The sequence below is a fragment of the Tupaia chinensis genome, unplaced genomic scaffold (assembly GCF_000334495.1).
Source record: "Tupaia chinensis unplaced genomic scaffold, TupChi_1.0 Scaffold000568_1, whole genome shotgun sequence".
Classification (NCBI taxonomy): Eukaryota; Metazoa; Chordata; class Mammalia; order Scandentia; family Tupaiidae; genus Tupaia; species Tupaia belangeri.
The window spans coordinates 11,622-23,050 of NW_006160082.1; the positions used below are offsets into that span (position 1 = coordinate 11,622).

Here is an 11,429-nt window from a genome sequence, read left to right on the forward strand (position 1 = left end):
CAGTCCAGAATCAAGCTCTCTCCCCCATGAAATTCCCTTCCTTTGAGGATATAAAGGGAGGCCCTTTGAGACCTCTGCTCTTCATGCCATTGAGCTCTGAGAATTCTGTGAACCCCCAATACCCTTTGTTGGAATTACTTGAATCATTTCAGGAACTCGAATTCTACTTTACAGGTATTTTTGGTCTAGTCATCCCTGGCCCCAGCACCGTATTCCTTCACTATCTGAGTGGTCTTGGCCATAGGTCTTCACTCTTCAGTACAGACTCCCCTTTTGTCACCTGATTCATGAGCAATAGATTTCAAAGACCACTCATCTAGTACTGTGATGGTCATTAAATTACAGGCTGGGTCTGGCCCTGTGGCCTGATGGTTAAGGTAGCCAGACTCCTAAGTGGCCAGCCAGGTGATTGTGAGTTCCTGCCCCAATAGATCGAAAAGTCTTTTTAGGGACCAGCCCCCAGACCCGGTGGCTTAAACTCACACTGGGCACGTGTGCATGCATGCCCAGGATCCTGAGAGGACAATGGAGGAGAAGGGATTGCGGTATGGCCATCCCCCTGGGGGGGTGATTTCTTGCTTTCTGTCTGGCTGGCTGGCTGGCGAGCACACACACCCTATAGCAAAAACCTCCCCAAAAAAAGAAAGTCTTTAAAATTTTTTTTTTTTTTTTAACTTTGGGACCAGCAGTTGGTGTAATGGTTACATGTGCACCCAAGATCCTGAGAGGAGAATGGAGAAAGGATTGCAGCGTGGGCATCCCCCCAGGGGGTGATTTCTAGCTTTATGTCTCTCTGTCTCTCTCTGTCCTTCTGGCAAGCGTACACGCCCATAGCAAACCCCCCCGCCCCCCCAAAAAAAAATAAATAAATAAAAAGCTAAGTTTGGGGCTGTCAAGTGGCATGGTGGTTAAGGGCGCTGGATTCCCACGTGGCCTGCCAAGGTTCGGGTCCTGGACCTGGCGGCTTCCTTTCTCTCTCTCTCTCTCTCTCACCCCTTCCCTTCTCTGGTTTAAGTAAATAAATGAAATAAAGTAATTCTTTGAAAAAAGGGGGGGCCAGGTGGCATAGTGGTTAAGCTGCTGGACTCCCATGTGGCTGACGATGGGTCAAGTCCTGGACCAGGCAGCTTGCTTTCTCACTTTCCCTTTCTCTCTCCCTCTGTCTTTCTGGTCAAATTAAAAAAAATAAGTAATAACAAAATTAAAATTTTAAAAATTATTTAACTTGTATTTATTTTTTAAAGATAGGTACTAGTGCACACCAGAGAGAAAGAGAAAGTAAGAAAGCAAGCCGCCAGGTCCAGGACTCAAATTGCAGTCGGCCAAGTAGGAGTCCAGTGTTCCAACCACCATGCCACCTGCCAGCTCCAACCATTTATTTTTAAAGACGTTTTTGCTGTAGGGCATATGCACCGGAGAGACAGAGCCAGAAAAAGAGAAATCACCCCCAGTGGGAATGGCCACGGCACAGTCCCTTCTTTCTCCTCTCAGGATCTTGGGCACACATGCCCAGCATGAGTTTTAAGCCACTGGTTCCAGGACTCAAACCATGGTCAACTACGTGGGAGTTCAACAATGTAATCATTACACCATCTATTGGTCCCCAAGTAGTTTTCATTTTTTTAAAAACTATTTTATTTAGCTTTTTTTAAAAAAATTAAGTCATTCAACATACATATACATCAATACAGTATACAAAATGAGATTTTCCATCCAGTATACACTGTATATTGGCTCAATCAAGGATAATTTAACTTTTCTATTATTTTTATTTTTATTTGACCAGATAGGAACAGATAGAGAGATGGAAAGTGAGAAAACAAGCCGCCAGGTCCAGAACTCGAGCTGCAGTCGGCCATGTGGGAGTCCAACGTACTTAAACCACCTTGCCAGCTGCTGGCTCCAGTAATGATTTTTTAAAAAATAATTACTAAACTTTATATTTTTATTTAAATTTGACCAGAGAGGGTTAGAGTGAGAGAAAGTGAGAAAGCAAACCACCAGGTCTGGGACTTGAACCACAATCAGCCTTGTGGGAGTCTAGTGCCCTTCACCAACATGCCACCTGCCGGCTCTAACCCTCAGTAATTTTTTTTATAATTATTATTATTCCATTTGACCAGAGAAGTAGAGAAAGAGAAAGCAAGCTGCCAGGTCCAGGACTTGAACTATGGTCGGTCCAGTGCCTTAATCACCATGACACCTGCCCTCCCAAACAGTAATTCTTTTAAAAAAAAAAATTTTTTTTTAAACATCTTTAGTGTCAGCAGGTGGTAGAGTGGTTAGGGCATTGGACTCCCACCTGACCAACCATGGCTTGGATCCCAGACCTGGTGGTCTGAAAACTGCTGAACATGTGTGTATGTATGCTCAAAATCCCAGCACAATGGAGAAGGGATTGAGGCATGGCCATTCTCCCTAGGGTGGTGGTTTCTCACTTTTCCTCTTATTGTCTCTGTCTCTCCCCAACAGATACATGTCCCCAGTGGCTCTAAAAAAAAACAAATGGGGCCGGCAGGTGGCGCAGCGATTGCGGGCGCTGGACTACCACATGGCCGACCGTGGTTCAAGTCCCGGTCTTGGCGGCTTGCTTTCTTACTTTCTCCTCCTCTCTCTCCTCTCTCTCCCTCTCTGGTCAGAATTTAAATAAATAAATAAATGGACAAAGTTACGTAAAATAATTCTTTAAAAAAATAAATAAAATTCTGGGAACCAGCAGTTGGCATAATGACTATGTCGCTGAACTCCCACGTAGTCAACCACGGTTCACGTCCCAGACTCAGTGCCTTAAAACTCACGTGCACTGCATGCGTGCCCAAGATCCCGAGAGGAGAATGGAGGAGAAGGGATTGCGGCATGACCATCCCCCCTGGGGGGTGATTTCTTGCTCTGTGTCTCTGTCTCTCTCTCTTTGGTAAGCACTCACGCCCTATAGCGAAAACCTCTCCAAAAAATTAAATAAATAAATAAATAAAATTCACATCTTTGTTTACTAGACTGAGTTCTAGAAGGCAGGCCCAGCTGACTTGACTCTCTGTACCCTCTTAGTACTTAGGTGGGTACAGACAGCACTAGGCAGGGGAGCTTGATAGATTTCCTATTACAGATCCAACAGTCACAAGAATGGGAAGTGGTGCATTTTCATTTCTGAAGTAATTCTCAGTCTGAAATCAAGCGAGTTCAAAAAAAAGTCATAACACCTTATTGTAGCTATAGCGCTATGAATTACATGACGATGAATACAATAGAATTACTTCATAAAGAATTGCTGCAGGACCAGCAGCTGGTGTGATTAAGTGTACTGGACTCTCACATGGGCAACCATGGTTCAAGGGCCTGAGCCTGGTGGCTTGCTTTCTCACTTCCTCTTTCTGTTCTTCTCTGATCAAATTTAAATAAATAAATAAAGTTAAATAAAAGTAATTCTTAAAAACAAGTTTGGAAATAAAAAAAAAAAGAAATTGCTGCTTTTAATTTCCTCCTCCTCATTTTCTATACCATACGCTAGAGGAAGGTGAAGAAATAATGACATTTTATTAACTAGCCTCTAAGGTGACTGGCGGACACGGTGAGTAGTAGAAATCTCTCCAAAGGTAAGAGCCCAGAAGAATTTGCCTGTAAGGTTTTTGGAGTGATTTAGATAGGGCCGGCCCTATGACACAACTAATAAGTGCTGTTCATAAGGAGCCAGATCCCACCTGGCCAGCTGTGGTTCGATTCCCAGCCCCAGCACAAACAGGTCATGTACGTGTGCCCCAAACTCTGACAGGGTGGGCAAATGAAGGTAAAGGATTGGTGCATGACCATGCCCCCAGAGGGTACGTTTGTTCATTCTTGTCCTCTCTCTGTCTTTCTCTCTCTCGCTCTTGCTTGTGTGCCCTTCAGCAATTAGAGGGTATAGACAATGGTAGGAACTGTACCGGTAAAAACCCAAAGCTTCCCCATTCAAGCCTTTTTAGGGCCTACTTTGGAAGCCTGGGATGGAACAGGGATGGAGGGGTCAGGGCAGAATAAATAGTAAAGGCTAAACAAGCTCTCAGGAAATCAACATGTGCTCCAGCTTGTATATAGACCAGTTGATTCTAAGAACAATTTTCTGGAAAAAAATTGTGCAACATTCTGGACAAAGGCAAAGTGAAATGGTAAGAAAGGCCTGAGTTTGGTGGTGGTTTGTTTTGTTTTTTATTAGATTAGTTTCGTTTTAGGGCACGTGCACTTGGGACAGAGAGGGAAAGTGAGAAGTCCCCAGGAGGGATAGCCACTAGCCATGCCACTCCCTTCTCTCCATTCTTCCCCACTCCAAGGATTCTAGGCATGCACATTCATGCGCCTAGCTTGTTTTTCAAGCTGCCAGGTTGAGGATTTTTTTTAAGAGATTTTTGTATAGGGCACATGCATTCGCCAGAGAGAGAAAGCGAGAAATCACCCCTCAGAGATGATGGCCATGCTGCAATCCCTTCTCCATTCTCCTCGGAATTTTGGGTGCTCAATATACATACAGGCAGCATTAATTTTAAGCCACTGGGTCCAGGACTTGAACCGTAGTTGACTACTTGAGAGCCTACTGATGGAACCATTACACCATCTGCTGGTCTGCAGTTCAAAGATTTGAACCATGCAGTCACCCATGTGGGACCCAGCTGCCTTAACCACCACACCACCAGCTGGTCCTCTATTTTTTAAAATTTTCCGGAGGGCACATGCTCACCGGAGAGAGACAGAAAGGGACGGTGAGAAAGTATCCCCCATGGGAAATAGTCTTCCTGCGATCCCTTCCCTTTTTAATTTTATTTTTATTTATTTATTTTTATGCACACAGGCACACACCTGGTGAGCTTCTCAAGCTGCCTGATCTGTGACTCAAAGTGCACCATTGACCATGTGGAATCCAACTAATGTATCCACCAGGCCACCAGCTGGTCCAGGTTTGGGTCCTTACTCTCCCACTGAGACCTTAGGCAAGTTCCTTGTGTCCTGGTTTCCTGATATGTAATGAAACTAAGACAACTGTGAGAACTATAGAATAAATGCATATATATACATATATATATATATATATATATATATATATATATATATTTAATATATCTAAATAGTCTTTATATATTTATATGTAAGTAAAAATAGGTATTCCAATGGTAGGTACTTGATAATTGTAGCTGTTGGAATTATTATATTAATATAGCTCAAACCTAAAAGGAGATGGCTATGGCACTTTCTAAAACTCGAAATGACCACTTTACACATCCTTCACAGTCTGTGCAGTGGAGTCCATTCCATACACTGGTTTAAACTGTACTTACCCAGAAATGGGAGAACGAGGAATTTGGCAAATCTGCTCTGCAAAAAGCAATGATAAAACTGGGCAGGGCCAGCCCTGGGGCCTAGTGGTTAAAGGAACTAGCTCCCACATGTCTAACCATGCAGTTCAAATCTTGGTCCCAGAGGCCAGCAGGTGACTAAGGGCGCTGGACTCCCACGTGGCTGACCGTGATGATGCAGTGCTAATGCAGCGGGACCCACATGGGAAAGGTCCTGGGTGTGCAGTTCAGGACCCCCTGAGCACACTGGAGGTGCATAGGATCCCAGCAGGCTGAGATGGATTGGATCAAGGTGTAAAGACCCTTGGGGGTGATTGGCATGGGTGCTCTCTCACTCAAGAAATAAATGAATAAACAATCTCCAGTGAGTGTCTGGTAGTTCCGCCTGGTCTCCTACAGTCTGTCCCCTTCCTCAGCTCAGCCAGCTCCATGGTTCTACCAACGCTGGGCAGCCTGGAAAACAAGCAGCTTCACTGCTGAAAGTGGCTGACAACACTGAGTGGACGAAGGAATGGAAAATGTGGTGCTTGATACAAATGGTAGCTTGACCAAGGGAAAAAGCCGAACTACTAAAATCAGAAATTGAAGCCACTTGGCAGGGATGTTACTGTCAACCTCAGAAATTAAGAGAACTGTAAAGGAATACCACGAATACCTGTAGGGCAGTAAATTAGATAACTTATGAAAGAAAGATGGACAAATCCCTGGAAAGATTCAAACTACCAAAAGTAATGCAAAAAGGAACAATCTGAAGAGATCAATATAACAAGTGAAAAGAATGAATTACTGAATTTAAAAACTGTCCACTGGGACCAGCAGGTGGTGTGAAGGCTCTGGACTCCCTCATGGTTGACCATGGTTTGAGCCCTGGGCCTGGCAGCTTATTTTCTCACTTTCCCTTTATCTCGTTGTTTCTCTCTAGGAAGCACATGTGCCTATGGCAAATTTAAAAAATAATAATAAAGAAAATTAATATTTTTTTTATTAAATAATTCTTAAAAAAAAAAAAATCAACCAACCAAACAAGCCCAGGCCTGGGCCAACCAGTGATATTATGGTTAAGGTAGCTGGATCCCACATGGCTGGCTGCTCATATTGAGGTTCAGACCCGGCAGCTTGAGAAACATACCAAGGAACTTGTTCGAGTTTTAAAGAGAAAGTACTGGGGGACAGCAGGTGGCATGGTGGTTAAGGTGCTGGACACTCCCACATGGCCAATTATGGGTCAAGTCCTGGACCTGGTGGCTTCCTTTTTCTCCATTTCTCTCTCTGTTCCTCTCTGGTCAAGGGTCAAATTAAAAGAAATGAATAAAATTAAAATAATTATTTTAAAACAATTTTAAAAACAAAGACCCATAGCCAAAATCCCAAAGGAGGGAAAAATGGAGAAGCAATTGTGGCGTGACCATTCCTCATGGGGAATGCATTCTCCCTCTCTCTGGCAAATGACCGTGCCCTCTGACAAATTAGAAAAAAAAGAAAAAACTATAAACATGTCGTTCAAGTTTACACAGAGAAAATCACATTAAAATTACTCTGAGATTCATTGATCAACTGTAGGACTCGAAAGTTTGACAGAGTCCATTCTGTTGAAGTGCTAGGAAGACAGCACCTTCCTACGTCGCTGGTGGTTCATGAAGGTCTTGACAATCAAGCATCATGAGGTGTTTTTAGGACCCCAGTAGAGCCTGCATCAGGCCCTAAATATGCTTTGTCCTGTTACACCGTAGCTGTAAAAACAGATGTTGTTTCTTCATTTTATTATTTGCCAGAGGGCATGTGTGCTCACCAGAGAGACCGGAGAGGGAGCTGGAGAAAGCACTCCCAGTGGGCCCACATGGCCACGTCACGATCCCTTCACCTTCACTTCTCCATCTTGTTGGGATTTGGGGCACACACATGCATGCACCTGATGGGTTTTTCAGTCTGCTAAGGCCAAGGTCACTAGACGATGAGGCTAGCTCATGAGTAGAGTTTTTTTTTTTTTTTTAATTTTGCCAAATGTTGCCTGTGCTCACCAGAAAGAGACCAGAGAAGAGAGGGAAAGGGACAAAGCACCCTCCCATGAGAAATGGTCACACCACAACTCTCCTCCATTTCTCTTCTTTTGGGATGTTGGGGACACACAAGTGCCTGGTGTGTCTCAAGCTGGCAGGTCCAGGACTCGAGCTTGGCAGTTGGCTATGTGGGATCCTGCTCTCTTCACTGCCATGCTACAGGCTAGCCCCATAAGCAGAATTTTGTTTTGTTTTTGCCACCTGCTAGCCTGTCCATTCAATGTGTGTGTGAGTGTGTGTAAGTGTGTGTGTGTGATAGGGCATGTGTGCTTGCCAGAGAGAAAGGGAGAGAGAGAAGAAAGCCCTGCCACTCCCCACCCCCTATGGGGAATGGCCAGGATCTCTTCTCTTCCATTTCTCCATCCTGTCAGGACTTTGGGCACACGAGCACACACATCTGGCATATTTCTTAAGCCACAGGTCCAGAACTCAAAACATGGGGTTGGCCATGAGGGATCTGGCTACATTAACCACCAGGCCACAGAGTCAGCTTCAACTTATTTTAAAGTCAAGTTGTTTAGGGACCAGCAGGTGGCATGATGGTTAAAGTGCTGGACACTCCCGCATGGCAGACGACGGTTAAAGTCCTGGACCTGGTGGCTTGATTTCTCACTCCCACCCTCTGGTCAAATTAAAATAAATGAATAAATAAAATTAAATAAATAATTATAAGAAAAAGATCAAGTTGTTCAATTGTCAAAGGGTTTGTGCACTTGCCAGAGAGAGAGAGAGAAACCACCACTCAAATAGTATTATACTGTAATCCCTTCTCCACTTCTCCATCCTGTCACTAGAGGAAGAACACACATCTGGCATGGTATTCAAGCCACTGGGACCAGCATTTGAACCACAGTCAGCCATGTGGGATTTGGCTCCCTTAGCCACTAAGCTATGGAGCCATCTCAAGATCTATTTGTTGGGGCCAGGAGGTGGTTAAAGGTGTTGGACTCCCACATGGCTGACCATGGTTCAAGTCCCAGCCCAGCAGCTTGCTTTCTTTCTCTCTCTCTGTCCCTCTCTGGTAAAATTAAAATAAAATAAATAAAGTTAAATTTAAAACTACTTTTTTAAAAGGATTATTTTATTTAGCTTTATTTATTTTTAAATAAATAAAGGGAGATAGCCACACCGCAATCCCTTCTCCATTCTCTAGGGATCTTGGGCACACATGCGCATGCTGGGTCTGGGACTGGAATGGTAGTCAGCCACGTGGGAGTCCAATGCCTTAACCACTATGCCACCCACTGACCCAAAGATCAATTGCTATAGGGACCAGCAGTTAGCGTAATGGTTATGTCGCTGTACTCCCATGTAGTCGACCGCAGTTCAAGTCCTGGAGCTGGTGGCTAAAACTCACGCCGGGCACATGTGCGTGCATGCCCAAGATCCCGAGAGGAGAATGGAGGAGAAGGGTTTGCGGCATGGCCATTCCCCCAGGGGGTGATTTCTCGCTTTCTGTCTGTTTTTTTCAGAGAGAGATTTTTGCTGTAGGGTATGTGCTCACTAGAGAGATACAGAAGACAGAAAGTGAGAAAGCGAGAAATCACTGCCCTGGGGGATGACCATACCATAGTCCCTTTTCCTCCATTCTCCTCTCAAGATCTAGGACATGCATGCACACATGCCTGGCGTGAGTTGTTTTTAGAGATTTTTGCTATAGGGTACATGTGCTCGCCAAAGAGACAGAGACAGAAAGGGAGAAATCACCCCCTGGGGAGATGGCCACGCTACAATCCCTTCTGCTCCAGTCTCCTCTCTGAATTTGGGGCACGTGCTCACATGCTCCTGGTATGAGTTTTAAGCTGCTGGGTCCAGGACTCGAATCACAGTCAATTACGTGGGAGTTCAGAGACGAAACCATTATACCATCTGCTGGTTCCCCCCCCCCGTTTTTTAAGAATTATTCTGTTTTTATTTATTATTATTTTAAATTTGCTATAAGCATGTGTGCTCACCAGAGAGAGAGACAGAGAGAGAGAGAGCCACCAGGTCCAGGATTCGAACTGAGGTCGACTATGTAAAAGTCCAGCACTTAACCACCACGCCACCTGCTGTCCCCTCCCTCAGCTCTTTTGCTCACATCACCTTGGACTTCTAAGACACCTTGTGAAGTCCTATGGAGAAAATGTTCTTATTCTGATTTTACAGACTAAAGACTTTTGGGAAGTAACTTTCTGTGTCAGTCCTTTGAAGGGTTCCAACCCTGCAATGAGGCGCCATCCAGTTTACCCTGACAAGGCACATGGCAGCTGAGGAGAACCTTCTGGTCCAGCTGAGGAGGTCAAGCCATGAGTGGGGAGAATAGGGTGATCATGAACCAGCACAGAGGTGAACTGACCAGGAACAGAAATTCCTGACGTGGCTGTGGCTGCGGCCAGGGACTGTTAATGTTTCCCCAGGGAAAATACCCTCATCTTGATGGAGAAAGTCTCGTAACTGTCAGAAAGCATTTGTCTGAAGGGATTTTTAGTGTGAAAGAGCGTGCTTATTCAAAAATCTCTAAAGCTCTCTACTCCTTGCCTGTCCCCCCAAATTGGAGTCACTGTGGAAAACAAAACAGAAACCAAACAGTACCCCCTTTTTTTTTTTTCCAAAGCAGGGCCTTGAAAGCAAAGATGGATGTGGAGAGGCTTCACAGCTATTTTCTTCCTTTTATCATTTTTGCACCTTATTAAGTAGCCCCCTCTCTTTTTGTGCCCACCAGAGAGAGACAGGGAGAGAGAGAAAGCACCTCCCATGGGGCATGGCTACAAGCTCTTCTCCATTTCTGCAACCCTTTGTGATTTAGGGCAGGCACAGGTGTTCTGAGTGTTTTTCAAGACTGGGTGGGATTCCAACTGTAATGGCATGGCCGTGTGGGATCCGGCGGCCTTAACCACCAGGCCATGGGTTGGCTCGTTAGTCCTATCCCCTTTTTTAATTGCAGGGGGTGTCTGCACTGGCCAGAGAGAGACAGAGGGACAGGGAGAGGGAGAAAGCACCCCCAATGGGGCATGGTCACGCAGCAATCCTTTCTCTTCCAGTTCTCCATCCTGATAGAATTTGGGGCACTTTACAAGCACATGCGCCCAAAGTGTTTTTTAAACCCCTGGGTGCTGATTCCAACGCGGAGAGATTTGGCCCTCTTAACCAGCAGGCTGCCGGCCAGCCGCATCATTCCTAGTCTCAAACCAACTTTTGGGCGATCGAGGAACCCTTCTAATGAAATTCTAATATACAGGAAAGCCACGTAGTCGCCGCATTTTAGTGCCTCTGCAGTCTCCCACTCTTTTCTGTTACCCTGACTTCCACTGTCTACTTGACTGGGTGGGTCACAACCTCACAGCCCAACGAAGTGCGAACGAACCAGGCTGTAACACCACACGTCACCAGCAGATGTCGCAGCGCCAACACCTGATCGAGGTAACGTTCTATAATTGCTCGGGAGCACAGCGGCCTCCATTTAGTGCCTGCTGTGTACTTGTTCCAGGTCGATGCCGCACCAGACGGTTCATCTGGTAAATGCGTTACAGTGACGGTTAAATTAGTGAAATCATATAGAGCGCCTTGAACTTTATGGTGATGTGATATGGTTACTAGAACAAAGTGAGGTGGCAGAAACCTGCCTGGAACTCGGGACCCTGGATCCTCGTCCTCGTCCACCACGCAGCTGACTCACCCCCAGGACTGGCCGTCTATCCCGCGGGTCCCGTGCCCTTTTCCCTGTTGCCTGCCACCAAGCTGCTGCTGTGCACACGACGGGCTTGGGTCTGGAACTTGGTTCCCCTCCCGTAAGGCCATGGTGGTGGGGACTGTCATGGCATAGCCAGGAAGATCCAGGTCTGTGGCCACATCAGAGACTTCCTGCGGGAACTCCTAGGAGAGTAGCCCGGAGGTGGCACCAGTGGGACGCAAGAGGCCGCGTTCCTAAGGTGTAAACTCAACACGAAGTTTCTTCCTGCGGCCTCCGGGCCAGCCTCCCACCTGCCTGGAGTCGGGCACAGCTGTGAGGGGCAAGGGTTTGGGCCCAGCTAACGGCCGGGGCGAAGCCAGTAGTCCGCACCTGTGGGGT

The 11,429-nt window shown here is 45.9% G+C and overlaps 1 protein-coding gene across 1 annotated transcript in view; it reads left to right on the forward strand.

The window, feature by feature from the left end:
• Nucleotides 1–10,453: 10,453 nt before the first annotated feature.
• The window catches only part of CCDC88C (coiled-coil and HOOK domain protein 88C), a 153,143-nt gene continuing 152,167 nt past the window's right edge, over nucleotides 10,454–11,429 (forward strand). Inside the window, 1 exon segment of the mRNA XM_027775504.1 lies at nucleotides 10,454–10,780. Within this exon segment, the coding sequence (XP_027631305.1) occupies nucleotides 10,754–10,780 (27 nt within the window). The 5' untranslated portion in view covers nucleotides 10,454–10,753.